Source organism: Electrophorus electricus, chromosome 10 (assembly GCF_013358815.1).
Source record: "Electrophorus electricus isolate fEleEle1 chromosome 10, fEleEle1.pri, whole genome shotgun sequence".
Lineage (NCBI taxonomy): Eukaryota > Metazoa > Chordata > Actinopteri > Gymnotiformes > Gymnotidae > Electrophorus > Electrophorus electricus.
Window position 1 is genome coordinate 18,719,342 of NC_049544.1, and position 20,913 is coordinate 18,740,254.

At 37.4% G+C, this 20,913-nt stretch overlaps 2 protein-coding genes across 7 annotated transcripts in view; both read left to right on the plus strand.

The window, feature by feature from the left end:
- The window catches only part of mapre2 (microtubule-associated protein, RP/EB family, member 2), a 14,186-nt gene extending 10,096 nt beyond the window's left edge, over window positions 1-4,090 (plus strand). For all 3 annotated transcript variants that reach the window (XM_035530864.1, XM_035530863.1, XM_035530865.1), the window contains exons 3-7: window positions 517-662; window positions 891-1,107; window positions 1,394-1,539; window positions 1,757-1,915; window positions 2,712-4,090. In XM_035530864.1, the coding sequence (XP_035386757.1) occupies window positions 517-662; window positions 891-1,107; window positions 1,394-1,539; window positions 1,757-1,915; window positions 2,712-2,789 (746 nt within the window). In that variant the 3' untranslated portion in view covers window positions 2,790-4,090. The remainder of the gene's footprint in view (window positions 1-516; window positions 663-890; window positions 1,108-1,393; window positions 1,540-1,756; window positions 1,916-2,711) is intronic.
- A 286-nt stretch (window positions 4,091-4,376) lies between these two features.
- Window positions 4,377-20,913, plus strand: part of spidr (scaffold protein involved in DNA repair) — a 37,152-nt gene continuing 20,615 nt past the window's right edge. Inside the window, exons 1-8 of one of the 4 annotated variants that reach the window (XM_027016944.2) lie at window positions 4,377-4,532; window positions 4,799-4,945; window positions 5,054-5,117; window positions 6,045-6,254; window positions 7,878-7,957; window positions 15,287-15,504; window positions 16,142-16,242; window positions 19,250-19,427. In XM_027016944.2, coding sequence (XP_026872745.2) covers window positions 4,506-4,532; window positions 4,799-4,945; window positions 5,054-5,117; window positions 6,045-6,254; window positions 7,878-7,957; window positions 15,287-15,504; window positions 16,142-16,242; window positions 19,250-19,427 — 1,025 coding nt within the window. In that variant the 5' untranslated portion in view covers window positions 4,377-4,505. The remainder of the gene's footprint in view (window positions 4,533-4,798; window positions 4,946-5,053; window positions 5,118-6,044; window positions 6,255-7,877; window positions 7,958-15,286; window positions 15,505-16,141; window positions 16,243-19,249; window positions 19,428-20,913) is intronic. The other 3 variants (XM_027016945.2, XM_027016946.2, XM_035530533.1) reach the window with 3 other exon arrangements.

Sequence of the window (20,913 nt, forward strand, 5' to 3'; positions counted from 1 at the left end):
ATGCTAACAAAAGTTAGGCAAGTTCCATTTAAATATAGGCTGGGAAGTGAGGTAGCTTCCTGTAAGGTTGTTTATAATCTAAGCTGTTGGTGAGCTTGTCCTTAATACTGAGGTTTTTAATCTTTTTACATGGTGAGGTTACTTCCTGTATTGATTATGTAACGAGCTATGTAACCAGCAGAACTGGCAGTGCCTCTGTAAAAGGCAAACACCATATAAAATAAACATGATGCTTAATATTGCACATTGTTCCTGTAATTGACCTTTTAGACCAGTTAACCTTTTTCTGTACTATAGTAAAGGTCGTTTTTTAGATCAACGATTCCAAATGACACTTGCCTACAACCCTAAGTTTGAAGCTAAAGTTAATGGAATGTGATGGGAGATAACTGAGCTCCATTATACAGTCATAGCAGCAGCTGTGGCATACAGTTACAGTAGTAATGGTACTTTCTGTGGTTGATACTAAACTTGATCTTGCTCTGCTGTCTTCTCCTCGCCTCTTTTCCCAATCAGGCGCCGCTTACTGTCAGTTCATGGATATGTTATTCCCAGGCTGTATTAGTCTTAAGAAGGTGAAGTTCCAGGCCAAGCTGGAACATGAATATATTCACAACTTTAAGCTTCTTCAAGCCTCCTTCAAGAGGATGAATGTGGACAAGGTGAGAGAAGTCTGAGAGTGAACTGCCAAAGCTCAAACAGGTGACCACAACAGTGTAGATGATAAAGAATATAGGTGAAGTTCTGAAAAACACAAAATTAACCACAGAATAACTTGCCATACTGGTCACAGGCATAGTGGAGCCTTGTGGTTATGGAGAAGATAGAATGTGTGTTTTCCAAAATGTATTCCTCAGTTACTTCAAAGCTCATCTTCCACACTCCTCCAGATTATTCCAGTGGAGAAACTTGTCAAGGGACGATTTCAAGACAACCTGGACTTCATTCAGTGGTTCAAAAAGTTTTTCGATGCCAACTATGATGGTAAGGAGTATGACCCTGTGCAGGCGCGACAGGGTCAAGATGCTCTTCCTCCCCCAGATCCTGGAGAGCAGATCTTCAACCTGCCAAAGAAGTCTCCTCATGCAGCCAGCTCGCCCACAGCCGGTTAGCTTTGTTGTTTTTTTTAAACTCACTGTCATTTGTTTGTGTTTATGATTTCTCACATCAGTGACCCGTTGATAACCTTTAATCAGCTGACTAACTTGTTAACTGGGAACATGCAGACCATTTGGCCTGGCAGAGAAGCTAATGACTGCCTAGGGTCCCCAGATCACTCTGGCTTGTCTGAATCTGGCTTTCATCATCAACTGCTCACAACTAGAATCTGTCATTGTTATAGTGTTAAGACTAACAGTGCCATCCACAAACCTTTAAATCAATGTGTGAACAGGAGCTACTAGATCAGCAAGTTCAACTCCTAAATCGTCAACATCAACCTCTCGACCCTCTTCAGCAAAAAAGATCCCTGTGACATCATCGACCCCCGCCAAGGGAGAGAAGGAGCTGGAGGCTCAAGTAGCACAGCTTAACGAACAGGTTCACAGCGACCTTATTAACTCATCTTATTGCCATTTTGCCTAACAAACATCTCCAAATCTGGCTTAATTCATTAGTACCAATTCTTAGATCACTAATTGAGATGTGCCATTGTATTTTCTTTTTTATGTGTAGTTGTTTTCTTATAACCTTTCCACCAAAGCAGCCTAGTTGGCCTTTCATACTCTCTCGTCTGACCCCATGTTCTGTCCCGTAGCTGAACACGTTAAAGCTGGCCCTGGAGGGGGTGGAAAAGGAGCGGGACTTCTATTTTGGAAAGCTTAGGGAGGTGGAGGTGCTGTGCCAGGAGCAGGGCCAGGATAACGGGCCCTTTGTGGAGAGACTTATGGAAGTGCTGTATTCCACAGATGACCAGGTCAGCTTGCTCTCTCTCCTTCTCTGTCTGTGGGAATTCTTTGGGAAAGCCTTCCATGTTGAATAAATTGTTTGTGAGTTTCTGCAACTAGGACAAGTTGGTATGGACTAAATAATGCTGTGGCTACAATTAAAACCTTGCTTTTTCATAATTAAAGATTGGCCTGCATTATTTTGAGCAAAATTATTTATTATTTATTTTTAGCTAAATGTATTTATTTTTGGTCATTTTAATGTTTTTTATTACAATGCAGAATAACACTCATCTGGAACATCTGAGATTGGTTTGACTGCTCGACAACACACAATAACGATAATAGTTAACATATGCAGTCCTTTATAAACAGTTCATTCAAATGAAAGCAATTTAGCATGTTCTGTTGCTGTCTTTCACTGACCTACAGTGCCTGTTTGCTCTCAAGACAATTGATTTTGTTAATCTTAAAGTGTAAAACCTTATCTTACTCTGCAGGTTTGTTAATATTTCTGTCCATTTGCATTTAAAAAAGTACATTATTATTCACTAGTACTTTTTGGCAGCAGGTCAGCAGACACACTATGTACACACAACAATTACATGCATTATCTGTATTTAATCAAATCTATCCAGCTGTCCCATGGTCCCAGCTGGCAGAACATGCCTTCAGAGGAGTGAATATGTGATTTTGTGGTTTTAGTTGAGACATTCAGGAGTGCTGGACACATTTGTAGGCCAGGCACTTTGAGTTCAGGTGCTAAGAGGAGTGGTTGAACAGTCCCACTGATGTGGTGTCCTGCTCCTGTGGCTCTTTGTCCAGGAGGCTGCCGGAGAAGGGGAGCATGAGGCGCTGGCACAGGAAGGGGACGTCCCTGAAGACACACAGGATGAATATTGAACACTCTCTCTCTCTCTTTCTCTCTCTCTCTCTCTCTCTCTCACACACACACACACACACACACACACACACACACACACCCACCCCATGCCACCAGTTGTGAGTATTTCCCTTAGTTACATTTTACCCTCCATTATTTTTTCTCACATATTATTTTCTTTTTGAAGAGAAATTGCCACTTATTTGTCTGGGTGTGTGCTTGTGCGTGTGTCTGTATGTGTGTGCACACACATATGTGTGTGCGTATATGTTGTGAAAGTTGACTGCAAAGCTGAATCTTGTTGAAAAAACAATGTGACCCACCGTGTTTTGTTTTTTTTTCCTCCCTGCGATCTTGAGATGAACTGAGTTTTCTTTAATCTCCACAGTGCAGTTGCGTAGTGATGTTACAGTTATGAAGGAACGATGGCTTTGTTGTTTTTCTGTGGATTATTGGCTTCTTTCTTGCCCATACTGTGCTCATTAACTTTAAGTTTGGCATATCAAGTCAAATAGTCAGGACACAATTCTGCAATAAGTAAAGTCCTATGTAAAAGAGCGTAATGAACATCTAATTACTTCAATATTCTGCTTCTATACTGGACACAGACTGTATTTGATGAATATTCAGTAATGCTTTGAAGTGGACCAGATCCTGGTTCTGCACATGGCAATGGCATCTATGAACTAAGTGGGGCTAAATTGTCAAAATAGTCCCATTGCTCTCACTTATCTGTTTACCACATATAGAAATCTATGACTTTTGGGTAGTTTGTTGTCTCCATTTCATAGCTGTAGTTGTCAGTTATTGCTGTTAGACAGAATGCCAATTTCACCCATGTAGTTAGGTTATCCCACATTATTTTATGTTTTGAAGCCTGCCACATTCTGAAGAAAACCATGTATATCGAAGATATTTTTAATATAATTTTAAAGTACAGGTCTTAGCAGAACTAATGGTCTTTCCACTGAACTATTGGACAGAATCCAGTATTCCAGTGCATTGTATACTGTTTTATGATGTTGCATTTAGTTCCATTATTGAACTCCACAGATCAAGTCATTTACTATTGTGTAAAATGAAAAGGAATGTAAACATATGTACTGTTAATAATTATAAATAAGAATTGTTCTCTTTTTCTCTTGGTATCCCTCATTATGCATTCCCCAAACTGTGCTGCATGTTTTCATTTTATTTGTGAATAATTTGACCTGCTTTTTACATATTTAATAAAAATGTTACATGTTTTTGTATGTTTAACCTGCTATTTTAAATCTCTGGAGAGATGAACTTACCGTAATAAAATCTGTCACTTCCAAAAGGTTGTCTTTTTTCCCTCGATATTTTGATCACAATATTGCAGAACAAAAATGGTTGTGTAGTAAAACACTTGATTAATGTTCTGGTTTATGTGTCCCAAAATAATGAATTAAACATTGCGCTCTCTCTCACTTATGGAAGCCCTGTATTGATATATAAATTCCCGGGGGCCCTGAACATTGGCATCTTTCATTGTTCTTTTAAAGTATCCCTTCGGTACCTCGCTAGGGGGCAATGGATAGTCCAGTCCTGTCGAAGGGACTTGCAGAAGAAGACCCCGCATCTCGTGGCCCGCGAGGATGTTTGAGCTCGCGTCGTTCACTCGCGAGACTGCTACGTCTAATGGAACTGGACCTAATGTCACTTAGCTATCCAACTAACTACTCCCTACCGAGTTCAAAACAGTGAGCATATAAATGAACACCATGTCTTCTTTTTCAAAGGTACGTTACCAGTGAGCTCTTGAGAAAACTTTTCGATTTCATTAACATTAGCTAGCTAGCTATTAAACGGTATTTCATGTCACCTTATGTGGATTAGCTAACGCAAGATAGTTAGCTTAGCTAACCTACCTAGTTATGTGGCGCGCCTGACTCGCCCGCTTTATTCTCTCCTGTATGGAGTCGCATGAAATGTGTCATAACTGAATTAGCAGCGGTACTGGCTTTCGTGGCACTGACGTTTCCTCACTTATTTCTGGTCTCTAAAGCGCAAAAGAAACTCACGGAATATGAGATGCGTGCTATTTCCAGAGGACGCCAAAGAAGCCTTCAGCATGAGGGGTTGCGCTCCCTCAAAGGCACCGAAGTCATGGGAGAGATGTAGCGAGAGCTTCGGGGACTCTACTATGATCGAGGTCTGGGAGAAGAAACGAACACTTACGACACCCGCTTACCTCTTAGTGATTCTTAACTGAGACTAAAGAGTCGCATTCTAATATGAAAATTACTTAATTGTCTCCCAGAAGCTTCAGACAGCGGGAGGAACGAGCACAACTGTGCAGCAACTGGCCGCGTCATCCAGACCAGGTAACCGCTAGCTATTCTATAAACTGTTCTTGCATCAGTACTGCATCATCAGTATTAAATATTCAGAGGTAGCTACAAATTTCAGCATAGAACACACTCACCATCAACTTGATTTGCTTTCAGAACATGGCTCCATGTGTGTACCACAATTTTAAAAAAAGTCTGGGGAGTTGAATACTTTTACACTGTTTTCTGAACAGTGCAGCACATGATTAAAACGACATTCAGTGTAGCCAACAGACAGTTTGTAAAATCAACCTCAATGCTTTTGGTTAGATTAGCTAATTCTCAGCAATGCTTTTTGCATAAAAGAAGAATTTTCTGTACAGTACTGAATGAATAGTCAACTCACAATACAGCCTTGTCAAACAAAATGACTTGTCTATTTAAATGGCCATAGTGCTCCTCTTTGTGTCTAACTTTGGAAAGTCTAGAATATATTACACTGCGGACATTTAAAAAAAGTAATCCATTTAGGATTCTGAAGAGGTCTTACTCCTGTTGAATCTTACTGTTAATCATTCACTGCAAGGACATTTATGTCACATGCATGATTTATAAGCAAGAGTAAGGCTCAGTTTCACTTGCTGTCAGTTTAAGGGCATTATGAAGAACTGTCAAAATCCTAAATAAATCTCATAATTAGAAGTATATTTTCTGCTCAAGTGTAGTTTTTTTGAGGCCACTAGATGGGCCTGTTTTATGAATTCGCATCTCCTCTCAGAATGAACTGTATTCTCTTTCCCTACTTGAATAAAAAGATTGTAGTGAAACAACAGTTTGTGTCTCACTTTGGCTTCTGTGTTATAGAATGTGATCAATCTAAACTGGGCTTCTTTGTTGTAAAAAAAACCCCAAAAACCTAATAATGTGTTTTTTAAAACAAATAAACAAAAACAACCCATAAAATTTCCTTTTGTGCTTTAGTGAGGTATGACCTAGCAGAAGATCCAGTACATATTGTGTGGAGCTCAAGTGAGGAAGAGCAGTCTGATGGTGAATGCCAGCTTCCACTTCCTGTCCCAACTGCAAAGGCATCACTGCGATCCAGAGTATTGAGGGGTCATGGAGGTTCCAGCAATCAGGCAGCGGGCAGCTCCTCCAGCAGATACTGCCATTTACTCAGGACAGGAGCAGGTACAACTCACTGAGTTCACAGCTATATCTTTTTTTCTGGGTGTTTTTGTTTTTTTATTTATTTTATTTTGTAATAATACTTAAAAATATGAGATGCGAAAATGAAGGGCATGAACAAAAAGCTTTATTATTATAAAATATGGTAAGCACAGCTATTTGGACAAATGAATTTAATGTAAATTAAAATGATATAAAAGCTATTACTAATTCCTTTTAACTGGCACAATAACATCAGTGAGCTTGCAGCTCACTTATGTTACCTAGTTGGAGTTACAAAGCAACTAGCTAAGACTCTGGAACTGTCTGAACAAAAACAAACTAATCTGGATACCTAAAGGAACAAATTAAGACTTAACACTGCATTGTAATTTATTGCATGCATTGGCTGTGATTTGGTTGACTGTTAAGATGCACTTGACGATGGGAGAAGTACTGGAACTCTTAATGAAAAAACTCTTAAGACATCTGTCATTGTAACTCTTTGCATGCATCTTACAGTCCAGGAGTTATGTCCTATGTATCCTGCCATACCAAACATACTTGCTAACACTGCAGAGCATATATATACATCATCAGCATCAACCACAAATAGGTCCTCTCTTTGTTGTTTGTGATTTTTCGTGGTAATAGTCTTTGCCAGAAACCATGTTTATTGCTACAAAGTGTCTTCAGATTTGAGTGCTGCTTTACATCAGAGGAAGATAATGATGCATAATGGTTGTTCATGCCTTCAATGGCTGGGAAGGGAGAGAGCAAGTCTCGCTAAAACAGATTAATAGCCAAATGAGGACAATTTGTAGCTCACATAGCACTTCTTCAGAAATGTATGCAGCCCTCATGTTATGTTTAACCCATGAAATTACACATTGCCACAATGAAATGACTGGGTCCATTGCATGGTGCTCCACAAAAATAAAGGAAAATAACCAAAAGTGGACTCTTGATATAGGGTGGGAGGAAGGTGATCTTTTCATTTCATTCACCATCAGTCCTGCATTTGCTGAAAAGGACATGATTCGAAACCTAAAAATGAATGGTTTCAGGAAAAACTTTAATCATCTCAAAGGAACGTCAGTGTTGTTGTGGCAACCAAACATAGACTTTTAAAAATGATTTAATTCTTAAAAGTACATTTTCTCCTACTTATATTTGGTATACATAGGAACTGAACACAATACTGTTAATTTTATTTCTTTATTTATAATTCATTCATTAAATCATATACATACTTACCATGTCATGTCAAGCATCCAAATCTCAAGTACACTTGTATTCTTAATAGACTGTTCATTTATTTGTTTGTGAGAGATTAAGGCACAGAATTCAAATATGTTTTGGTTTTGCCTCTACTATATGATCAGGTAAACTATATTCTGCTTTAAACAAAAAGTTTGTGCCCTGTTTCAATCTGGCAATCGGGGTGGTACGGCAACCAGTTTTCTGAATTGCCAAAGGTAACTGTTCATTACTTATCATGGAAAAACCCTCCTGTCTGTCAAATTACTGCATAGGTAAACTGTGAATTATGACAAACTGTTTTTATTGTATTGTTCTATATATTAATGAGCATTACAGTGTAAAATGTAAGTAATGTGTTCACACCATATGTTATGTTGTTCATAGACACAGACGACCTACCCAATATTGATTCAGAGAGCGAGCAAGAGGATGAGGTATCTACAGTGAGTACACTTCCTATGAAGGTCATTATTTGGAATATATGACAATATTATAGGAAATAGATTTAAAATTGCTCAAAGACAAAATCTTTCACAGAAGAAACTTAGAGTTTGGGATACGTGTCTCTGGATCATATTTATACACAATTGTATCTAACAAAATGATGTTGATTATTTCTTCTGCAATACCCTATCTGAGAGGTTGTGTGTGGGGTTTTTTTTGTTTTTTTTTTTGATAGTTTTAATATTTTCAAATTACATTTACATATTAAAAATGTCAGAATACTAAACATGTAAACAACCCCGCCCCCTACCCCCCAGACAGCTCACGAAGGTGTGAATGTGAATTTTTCCACAGGAAATAAATTGCTATGGCAGGACGTTTTTAAAGTTTGATAATAGTGTTAGCAAGATTGAACAAACCTGGTGCTTGCATGCAAATATGCATTAGGGTAGATGTCCCTGACGTGAATGCAGGAGGTTGCTGTATAGAGGAAATGTTAGGGGTTGGTTTCCCAGATGAGGGCCAGAAAGGATCCATGAGGACTGGATTATGCCCTCTGTCACCAGTGGGGAGCACTGTAGTCCTTTTAAGGATAGTTTTCTCAAATGTTGACACATTGCAGCAGATATTAATGTTACTAACTGCAGTTTTTCCTGCAATACTAGATCAAATCGTTCGATTTATTTTCTTCTTTCATATATTCCAAGCTCTACTTCATTAAAGTACTGGAAGCCTATAACTAGCCATTCAGTTCAGAAAATGTCAATTGTTCTGAAAGTCTAAGTCAGTCATTTTTAAGGAAGGAAGCATAACACACAGTGAAACATCATCTAACTAAATAATGTTTAAAATGTGGTGCAAAAAATGGTTAAAATGGTGGTTACAGTGTATGGTTGATGGTAAATGGGTGGTCCCCATGATACCTTGTAGGAATTATTGGACATATTTTATGGTCATACTGAAACTATACTATTATTATAATTTTTTAAACATTTTTATTGCAGTAAATTCTGAGGTGTTTTGATGTAGTCAGTGGAGAGTTTTTACATCTAAAACATAAAGCAGGATGTTAAGGTGTGGCAGGCACCCAGCCCGAGGGACACACCCACTGCCACACACACACACACACACACACACACACACACACACACACACACACACACACACACACACACACGGGCACAGGCACCTTCCCCATTCCCAGTCTCCTGATTATTGATTACAAACACCTGTTCCTCGTTTGTCTTTTGTTTCTCCCCCTACTTAAGCCCACAGGAACGCTTGGCCAGTGCTGCACATTGTTTACTCAGTTCTGTACTAGACACCCCAGCGTTACTGCTGCTTAACTGCGTCCCAGTGCAATGAGAGTTACTGCAACCGCTTTTTTTTTTTTTTTTTTGCTTTTTGCTAACCTGCCAATGTGCTTGTGTTTGATTTATTATGGAGAATAAAGACATGCTGGACATGGTCTTTATTTTTTTATTATTATTATTATTATTATTATTATTTTACAATGGACAGGAAAATTATTTCAAATATCATTGTAATTTGTCTTTGTTACTAAAACTGTTGCCACAAACTGCAACTCTACATTTCTAAGTTAGAAAAAAATATCTAACTTAGGGCAACTATTTATCATCAGTGGTTCACTTTTAGCTACTTATATGTCTCTATTTTCATATAGTCATTTAATTCAACTAAATGCTAAAATTACACTCCACTATATATCGGCAATAAAAAAAAGTTTTGGTGAGATGGACTGGGCTACATACTGAAAATGTACTGAATCTGCCATTGAGAATTTCTCTTGTAGCTTCTCCCTTTTATTGCATTACCTTTTATTGTCCATTTGGTTTCACTGAAGGTGATGCTATATCAGGAAGTTCTATTAACAGACATTCAAGTCAGAAATGTCACTTTTGTCATTTGTTCAAGTATCATCTTTTGACAGCTTGTTTTTCTGGTTTGTTGGTTAGCTAAAGCACAATATAGATGACCATTAGGCAGTTTAACTTGTAATCCAATCTCAGCTAACAATGAACTTCAGTTGTTAAATGTACTAGGACAACATTATGGAGATGAATATTTGCAGAACATCCTCAGTGCTATGTAAGAATAGAGACAGTGCAGAAATAAATGTTGGTCAAATGTTTTCAAACATTTTCAAACAAATGTTGGTCAAATGTTTATGTATTGTGCAGTTTCCTTGCACAGATGATGAAGGACCTCTGTCTGAAATGTCCTGTTTCTCCGGAAATATTTTATACCATATTATAATTTTACTACCTCTCACTAATATAGATGGGGTCAGCGATATGACGTATGTTGGCTCAGTTCTAATTTTGATAGGTGGGTTTCTTGGAAGTTTATAGGTGCACAAAGATTGTTGCTAGATTGGAAGTGCTGTGCTTTTATACAGGTATTTTCATGAATTCAGAAAAGTTGGTACCTTTATGCTTTGTGCAGTTCAGAAAAAAAACAGGAATTTATTAATTAGCACAAGATGAGGTGTTGATATTGATTTGAAGATTTAAACCCCCCTAAAACCTGACATAATCTGGGATTTTGACATTAGATACAATCATGAAAAAATGACCCTGACACTATGGGTCAGTTTCGCAGACTTAGAATAAGCCTATACTAAAAAGTATTTCTGATGGTGATTCACCATTATCATTCACCCTTATTATTCACCATTATCCCGGCAGTTTAATCTATGTGAAACGTGCTGAATGGCTGTAAATGGAAATGATTACTGACATGCAACCTTTGTGATAGTGGTATTCATATGTGGACCTTGGAAAAAAAATGGTCCTGTTTGATGTTTTGTGGGTTTTTTTTGTTTGTTTGTTTGTTTTTTTGTTTTTTTTGTTTTTTTTGTTTTTTGAGAAGGACTGAGGGGTGGAGCTGGTCTCAACAGATCAGATACAGCAGGGTAACCTATTACACCACTGGGAAACTATAGAAAAATGTCTGTAGGCATTTTATGCCTTACAGTGACGATATCTACAGATGTTGATTTATACCTTCAGGAGGATGAATGATATATGTAGGGAGCCATACCATTAGTTGCTCCCACTAGTGAATGTCAAGGGTTTCAGCTTGATTCAAACAGCCACAAAGAGCAAATTGAATATAGGCATAATGTGTGTTCACTTAAGTTAGTTAAAGAGGAGAGAAGGACTGCTGAATTATGGACTATTTGCAGTATTTTGGAGGTGCTTGCTGATGGGCAAGGTAGTAGGAAGTTGCAGTAGTCATGGTATGTTAAGAGGTCCTGGACAGGGAGTTGAGCAGTGTAATATATCACAAGACATAATTTTTGATGTTAGCCTCATTCAGATTGATGCTGTATATGTCGTCATATATGATCAGTAAACATAAGATTGTCATCAATCACTACCATAGGTTCTTGGTTAACCTTTAAGGAAGATAGCCAAGTTCTGTGTTTGGTAGGTAGCGCCAGAAGTGTATTTTGAGATTGTAAAGTTAGTGTCATTTCTTTGGGCTTGAACCTTTCCTGATTATTTTTGTAACCATTGTTCTGCTCAAAGGTGAAGCTCCAACCATTGTTTTTGACATGTTGTATTTGAACAGTTAAGATGCTTCTGTTCTGAATTAATATATTTAATGTCATTTGATATTCATATCATCAGTGAAGACAAGTGACCCACATCCAGTGGAGTTCATTTAAGCCTGTGCCAACATGTTTCATAGATGAGGTAGTGTGCTTTAGGCTGAAGAGTAGTTCCATTTTTTAAAAAAATTTAAATTTATTTTAATTTTTTTTATCTCTTATTCCATCATGCTTGTATAGGTGGTTCCTTTACAGCACTATAGCTCTCACCATCATTGACATGACCACAGTTGGTTTTTAATGACCCTTGTTGAGGAGTTTAGTGAAAATACTGAGTGATTAGATGCTAATAAGGAAATAACAATTTATACAATTACAATTGTTACAATTCTCACAAGTGCATTTAAATACTAATAAATAATAAATTAAAAATAATCTGAGAACATGATTTAACTAAACTATTTGATTGTGGTTGTAATCAAAAATTTCTTCAAACCTAGCATTTTGCCCAGTAGAAGTCTATGAAAGTTATTTTTGCCATCTATATAACTCTAATACCCAAAAATTGACAAACACTATAAAACCACTTTAAATCACCAGGAACACTGAATAATAAATGTGGCAGTGGTATCTTAGTTATTAAGGTACTCAATTAGTAATCCGAAGGCTGCCAGTTCACACCCCTCTTCCAAGTTTGCCACTGTTGGACCCCTGAGCAAGGCCCTTAACCCTCAATTGCTCAAGTTGTATTCAGTCATAACTGTAAGTCGCTCTGTATAAGCGTCAGCTAAATGCTGTAAATGTTTTGAGGTTTTGCTCTGAAAATTTCTTTAAGGGTAGTGATAAACTGTGGCCTAGCTTGAAGGTGGAACTTGTGGTTATGGTATTACCCTCATCTGCAGCTAGTTCACTGTCCTCATATGTCAGTTTGGTCGTCCTGTTCTTACATAGCTAGGAAATGCCTCTTCACGATGACTCTGCTTGGTATATGGAGAAAAAAAATTCGAGATTTGATAGTCAGAACTTGTGTACTCCTCCATTCAGCTTCAGTCACTGCAGAGTGAACACATTTTTGACTCTGAGCCAGGAACATGGTGTTCTAGAGAGAGGGGGAGATAGAGGGTGGGATCACCAGAGAGGGTTGAGAAAAGGAGGGAGAGTTGAGAGAAGGAAGGATTGGAAGAAACAAACCCAGGAAGAAAAGAGGTGAACATGTGCAGTGTGACGTCTGCTGGCAGGCAGCCCTGTGGGTTGAAGTTGAATCAAATAAAAAAAGAGAACACAGGCTGCTGTAGGCTGCCGTAGGCTGGCTGGAATGCTGATCATGCCTCCACATGACACGGAGGCAGGCAGCGCACTGGATTTTTCCATAAGAAACCGGTTCCTTTACTGGATCAGGTGTGTTGTCTTCCACAGTGTACTGTGTTTTTACGGTTCACTCAAATATACAAATACACTGTGTCCATATTCACACACTCAGTGACACACACCCAATTTTCGCGCTACTGTCTTTGCCTTCTTATATGACCTGCTACTTTCCAAGTGAGTCATATATCTTCAGTTTTTAAGGGCCAAATCATAATTTATATAATAATTTTACTGACTTTAGTATGATTATCATGAAATCTCTGTACCAGTTCTGTCAATCTAAACGCTGTTTGTTGTCTTTTGGTTTTCTTTTTTTTGTTTGTTTGTTTTTTTTTTTTTTACATGGGGTGAGACCCCGGTATATCTGTTCATGAAAATAACTCCATTATCCTGAATAAGCTTTGTTCAAAGGGTATACTTCATTGTTTTAGTTTATAGGGCTGGTTATGCATTCCCAATGAAAAACCCATCTTAGACTAAAAAAAGAGTCTCCAATAGTGATTCACCATTGGCACTGCAGTTTAGTCCAAGACTGAATCTTGCTTGGTAATCCCAGAATCGTTACCTTTCTGTATCAAATGCTTCAGGACAAAATCTTCAAAGTTAATCAGGTGGTTTGTCTTGGGAAGCCTTTTGCCATAGCCTCTGCTCTTACTCAGGCTAGTCACTCGGAGCATAATGTTGTCAATAAGGTTTTCCATTTATGGTATAGCTTCATAGCTAATCAAATTCCACTCTGCTTGACTCTAATGTGAAATTGTAGTAGATAATTTCATAAATCATTACAGTTGGAATGAACACAGTATACTTAGAATTTCTTTAATCCCCATACAGGAGAAAAAGTATTTTCTCAGCTCAGCTGCTATGAACCTTCACCTCTGCACTATTTCTCCATTTGAACCATTAAGTGAGTCTTTTTTTGTGAGTGTCTTAATGCTGATACTTATTGAAAAGCTTAAAATATAAGATTAGAAGACATAACTGCAATAACTTTGTGCCTTTCACAATTAGGGTTTGGTTGGTTTTTTTGCTGTATTACAAATCACACACACCTGGATCAATGCAGTGTATAGGTTCAGAAACACACACCTGGAAAAAAGCTAGAGCTTTATTTTTGCATAGCAAACCAAATTAACTTAAATAATAGCCTTATTGCAAGCCACCAGACACAGGAGAATTGTGGCTCTTTGGCCTAGTGTTTACTCCATTAGTAGCAGGAGAGCCAGTTTATAGAGAGTTCAAACTCCTCCCCTAACCAGTTGCACCTGCTTCCCATAACAGAGAGGAAAACTCAATAAGGCCATGGGATGATCAGACATGTTTTTGTTAAGATGATAAAACTTTTTAAGATGATAAAAATCAGTCAATTAGTGATCGTCATTCAATCATTCAGTCAGCCATGACGGACAAATTATTTCCAAAATAATTTTAAAAAATGTTTTGGTTGAAATTTGTGCTTCACTCACACTGAGAGCTTAACAGACCAGAATACAAACTTTTATAAAGCCTCTGGAGCATTCATATTTAAATAATTTGTTAAAAACAACAAAACATTCCTAAGAAACTCTTGCATTTGCTGAACACATTCAGTACAACAATTGCACAGATTTTCACCAATCAATACTAGGATTGGTATTTAAAATGAAAGAATATTCTCAGAACATTGATGTAATGATTATGATGAATGGCACTTTGTAGGAAAGAAAGGCTGTTGTGACTTACCATTACTGAGTCCCATCCTTGAAATTAGATATGTGAGATGGATCATTAAATAATTGTTAGTGGCTTACAGTGGAGAAAAATGTCTTTGGAAACTAACATTTAGCAAATTTTTAATTTCAAAGAATACCTTTTTTTAAAAAGGTTTTTAAACCCCAGATTTTCAGTGTTTAACAGCAGCAACAGATTTATACAGCAATAATAATTGGCTATAAAGAAACATCTTTGTCTATGAAAAATGGTACTGGCTGCATGCATTGCCAAAGCTACTCAGCAGTACATTAGAAAAAACAAAGGTTTTTGACTGGCCAGATCAGTCTCATGGTTTGTATAATGGAAAATATCGCACTTCTACACAAACAAGAACCAACATGCATCAATATTACAGAATGTTGACCACACATACTATACATTTGCTTCATTTGTGTTGTTTATAGTTCTAACTGAGTAAATTGAGTACTTCGCAAAAATAATTTTGCTTTCCCCTACCCACTGTGATTGGACAGTTATGTTGTATTGTATTTTACGGAATTAGATTTTTAGGGCTTTTAAGCAAAATTTGCTAATTTAAACATAATTCACTGAATATTTTCACATAATCCAAGATTTTTTAAATTCAGGAAAATGTCTCTTGGTCGTTAGACCATGCAGTTCTGATGAAAAAAGTATGTATATTTGATATTAGGTGGCAGCCAATATCTCTGACTGCTCCTCCTCCTCTGATGGTCATGGAGGTCCAGGGCGGTTCAGACGTCTGGACTCCTCTGCTCTGGAGCCGCCCCATAGGTCTGTGAGCGAGTGGGTTCGCTCTGTGCAAGCGCTGCTCCACACTCCTCAAAAACAAACCACCGGGACCTCGTGGACACCCAAGGACTCTGGCAAAAAGAGGCGCAGTTTTGAAAGGCAAGGACAGGCTAATGGCATTATGGATGTGACATTTCCACTAAAAAGTACATCTAATTGATTCACAATATATGCTGGAGATTATTGTACCTGTATTTTATACAGGTTGCTCTAGAACCCACTAGAAGAATGGAGATGCACACAAAAAAAATCATATTTTCATTTAGAGGCTGAAGCAAATTAATTTTTGATATGGATGTAGAGAGTACAATATTTAAAAAAAAACCAAGAATTTCAGATTGAGATCATAACATCTAAATGTTCAAGAATGTTTGCCTTATTAAAAAAGTGATTACATTTGCGTTACAAAGGGCTTTAATAAACCACTAGTAGGCATATGTTGGTCTTTTTTGTTGGCCAAATGATATTTGGAAAGTGGCTCCCTAATAATGTCATTAACTAACCATAATATTGGCTAAATAAGCTTTTAACATTCCACACTGAAAAACAAAGTAACTTGTATCTAGCCCAAGCAGAGAAACCTTAACGTTCATTTATATTTGCATCTATTGCTTATACTGAGCTATTCTGTGGTACTGACTGAATCCGAAAGTCGTACTCATAGCACTAAAGGGCTATAATCTTTGCCATGTGCTGAACAGTTGATAATGTATGAATCTGTTTTGTTTCTTTGTAGTGGGGGTCTTGCAGAAAGACTTAATAGGCTTCAGTGCAGACAGAGGTCAGCTATAAGTTTCTGGAAACACCAGTCTCTGTCCAACATTACCACACCTACAGGTAAGAGGGGCACAAACTCTTTAACTGTACGTTGGTGAGGGAGAGAGAGGCATGAGTGTGTGTGAGTGAGAGAGAGACAGAGACAGACAGGTCTATGCATGAGACAGGTATATAAGAAAGATAGATAGATTACAAATCCTGTTTCCAAAAATGTTGCGACAGCATGTAACATGTAAATAAAAATAGAATGTAATGATGTAATGTCAGTGATTTAAACCCTATAGTTAATTGAAAATGGTAGAAAGACAACAAAGTTGATACTTTATTCTTTTTTTAAACTTTTTTTAAAAAACAAATCTCCTTTTTTTGGGGACTTTTGATGCAAGCAACACATTTTGCAAAAGTTTGGATAGGGGCAGCAAAACACTAGAAAAGTTGTGTAATGCTTTAAAAAAACTGGTGGAACATCTCACAACTAATTAGATTAATTGGCAACAGGTCAGAAAGGTGATTACGTAAAAACCCAAAGTGAAAGACTGTGTGGGCAAATAGTGCAACAATTTAAGAATAATGTTCCTCAATATAATTGCAAAGAATTTTGGGTTTCATCATCTACGGTCCATAACATCATTGAAAAATTCCAAGAATGCTGAGAAATCCCTATACGCAAGGGACAAGGCCAAAAACCAGTACTGGTTGGCAGTGATCTTCAGGTTCTCAGGAGGCACTGCATCAAATTCAGACATGATTCTGTGTTGGAAACCACTGCATGAGCTCAGGAATACTTCCAGAAACCAGACCCTTCTCAAGGAAGGTTGTGTTTATTTCAGCAAGACAGTACCAGACCACATTCTGCATGTATTACAACTGCACTGCTCCTAAGTAAGAGTCCGGGTGCTAAACTAGCCTGCCTGCAGCCCAGACCAGTCAGTCAGTGAAAACATTTGGTGCATTATGACATGAAAAATACGACAACAGAGTTGAGCAACTGAAATCTTATAGCAAACAAGAATGGCAAAACACTTCACTTTCAGAATTACAGCAATTGGTCTCTTCAGTTCCCAAAAGCTTACAGTGTGTAGTTAAAAGAAGAAGAGATGCAACACAATAGTAAACATACCCCTGTCCCAATTTTTTTTAAATGTGTTGCAAATTCAAAATGGGCATGTATTTTTTTTCAAAAAATATTATTTCTCAGTTTCACCATTTACTGCTATTTTCAATTAGATATAGGGTTTAAAGGATTTGTACATCATTGCATTCTTTGCATTCATTGCACACACTTTTAGAAATGGGGTTGTAGATGTGTGAAAGAGATTGGGGGGGGGGGGGGGTGTGTGTGTGTGTGTGTGTGTGTGTGTGGCTGGATCATGGCTCAGAAAACCTAGATGTCATTCAGAAAGTTTCCTACAAAGTGAAAATGAAAATATGAGAAATGACCATGATATGATCAGTTACTTTTGCACAATAAATCTTGTAACTAGTACAATAAAGATGCCTAAAAAAGTACCAGGCATATTCAGCATATACTTGCATCTTCAAACAAACAGATCATGTGCTGTTTTTGAAGTCCCCCTCACACCCCTGATGTGTGTGCAGATCTTTCTGAGAAACTGTTGGGAGAGGTTGTGTGCTTTTTTCAGCATGCTTATGAGATGCTTAATCACTAAATGTGGCTCTGCTGTGAACAGAGTTGGCCAGTGAGCTAACTGTCCCATCATTTCATGTGGAAATGAGCTGTGTTGTTGGGGTTTGATTTTGTGTGTGTGTGTGTGTGTGTGTGTGTGTGTGTGTGTGTGTGTGTGTGTGTGTGTGTGGTTAGTTTATTCTAATCAATTTAACAAGTGTTAATGAGTTCTTGGTGCTAAAAGATAAAGCATTTAAGCCTTTTTTGTCACCTAAGATTCAATCATTCATTTACTTATTCAGCCTGTTCACTCCATTAATAACCACCCATTATAGATTTGTAGGGTATATTTTTCTTTCATGTTTTAATTTCAGTTTTGGAGTGATAAATTGTTTTAATCTGGAATATTTTTATACTTCTTTGGAACTTTCATTATTTTTTGTTTGCATTTGGTTACATTTGATCCTGCCTTTAACGTTTGCATTTGGTAGGGAAAAAGAGCATGATGCATTTTGTGATAATCATATGATATTTACATTTTTATTGCATTTATTTTTTGGACATATTGCCAAGTTCTAGATAACATGTACATTTGTAAAGCAGCTTTGAGACAATGGCTGTTAGAAGAGCTATATAAAAAATATTTGACTCTGACATTTGACTTTGAAGGTTTGATTCTCAGTAGGAAATGCAGCTCTACCGTCAGCAACCTCAGCCTGCAGTTGGGACAGGAAGTTTCACACATACATGCACATTTACATTTCTCTTTTGTATTCATTTTCCATGGTATAACGTTTTTCTTGTGTGTGCGTGTTCTTATACTGGCTTGTCCTTTTAGGGTCTGTGAACAGGGGCATGTGCCTGTGCATGTGTATAAAGGTTGGGTGTAGTTAACACTTTGCCCTCAGTTCAGGATAGAAAATGTAGCTAGTAAATGAATGGGTGAGAGAGAGGGGTACTATAGAGTTAAGAGATAAACATGACCACAGTTATTGTGTGGGACATCGGTTTTCCACAGTCTAAACTAAAATGTTTTTCTCTGCTGACCATAGCTGTAGTTCTGGAAAACCTCGGTACAGCATAATCTGTGGCAGTTTATTGAAGCTTCATGTCATTTGCATATATGCAATGAACTTCTCTAAAATAAACATAAACCTTTCACTCAAACTCACCCCATCTTCACATAAACTACAAATATAAGCAATATAATACAATTGTCATAAGCAATCAACAACAAATTTTCATTTTAAACTGCTCTTGGATAAACCGCTCAATCTGTGTCCACATCATAGAATGTGTAGGTTGTTTCTCCACATCGGTGTCATATGCCACACCGACCCTTTGGATCAATATTAACAGTTCATAGATGGTCTTCAACTGAGCACATTAAATGACTTGTCCACCTGATGTGATGACATGTTTGGTGTGTTTCTGTGGCAGAGGAAAGGCCAGGTGTGTTAATGCTACGTGTGCAGAGCGTGCAGGAGGTGTGCGGGATGCAGGCAGCTCTGTGTTACAGACCCATCGAGGGTGAGCCATGCATTGCACTCTTCTGTAAGGAAACAGCCACTCACCTGGCACTTGGTGCAGAGAACACCATCTACGTCTATCCACCATGGTAAGACTCCTTTCACCTATTCTCCACACTTCCTGTTTTATAGGTGTGTGGTGAATTATTTAGTTAATCTGCTGGCATGCACAATCTATATGCCCTACTCATTATTGGATAGGTTATTAGTCAGACAGGGGACCATTCTCATTGCAGCGTTACACTGACACGGCAAAGGCATATTAGTGAGTGTTCAGCTGGTACAAGTTGAACAAGCACAGCAGTGTGGTTTTTACAGCTGAGGTCTTTACATTTTTCTATATCATTGCTTGGTTGGTCCATGGCCCAAATATCCACCCAACAGTAGTCCTGTGGTCAGAAACAGACCACTGATGGAGCTAAAAGACAGATCACTTAAATTGTACATAGCAACAGATTTGGACTTTATGGACTATGTCCTCTAAATGTATATCTACATGGTGTACCAAAGGTAGGTGTGTTTTTTGTTTGTTTGGTTTTTTTTTTTGGTTTTTTTTTAAAGAAAGTGCCTTGTGAGTGAATGTGGGATTTTTTGATTAAATAATAAAATGTAGTATTGTAAATTGTTTGCTGGTATAGAGTCAAAAATACATTTTTTTTGACACTGTGCCAACACTTAACTCTACTGCATACTGATAAAGTAGTAAAGAGAAGTAGCTATTGTCCATTGTTTGATTTAAAATGAACCAATGTGTAACTAGACTTTAATGAACGTTCATAAATAAGTGGTAACAGCTTCATAAAGGATTTCAATGCCTAGAAAATTTATTTTCAGATCATTTGAGTTTGTGGCCCATTAACTAAAGATGCTGTTTTTAAATAATCTGATATAGTATTTATGCAACTTATTGTTCATTACTAAGTCCTCTGACTTGATATTTTCTTACCATCACCATTAAATTATTTTTCAACAGTAATGTTTAAAACTAAATAAATCTGTACTTAAGAGAAGTGGCAAGCTGTAGCTGATATAAACTAGTCACAAATTTTCTGTATAATGTAACTTTTACAATATGTCAACCAGAGAATGGATGGTAAGTATAGGTTGAATAGCTTGAATAAAGTTAGGTTTATATATGATATATTCATGTCATTTTAATGTAGTGTTTCACTCATCTACGTTCACTCAAGTGTTAACACTTGAGTTTTTTTTGTTTGTTTGTTTTTTTGTTTTTTTCAGTTTTTATTCATTTTTGATACACAAACCCTTTGATGGATTTAATCATGGCTCTTATACTGGAAATACGAGATGAATTACTTGTTTACTCCTGCTATAAAACCTTTAATTAAATTGTGTTGGCAGTGAAACACAATGTAATTATTGAATTTGAATGTAAAAAAGAATATATAGCCCATTCTTCACTGCTCTCTTCTCTCTTCCATACTTTGTTTTTACCATGTTCAGTTGTTAAAGTTTTATTACAGTGACATGGTGTGTGGTGTTGTGGATTGTTAAATCATGGTATGGCAATAGTTCATGGCTTGGTAGAAATGCTGTGAAAATATAACACTGTGA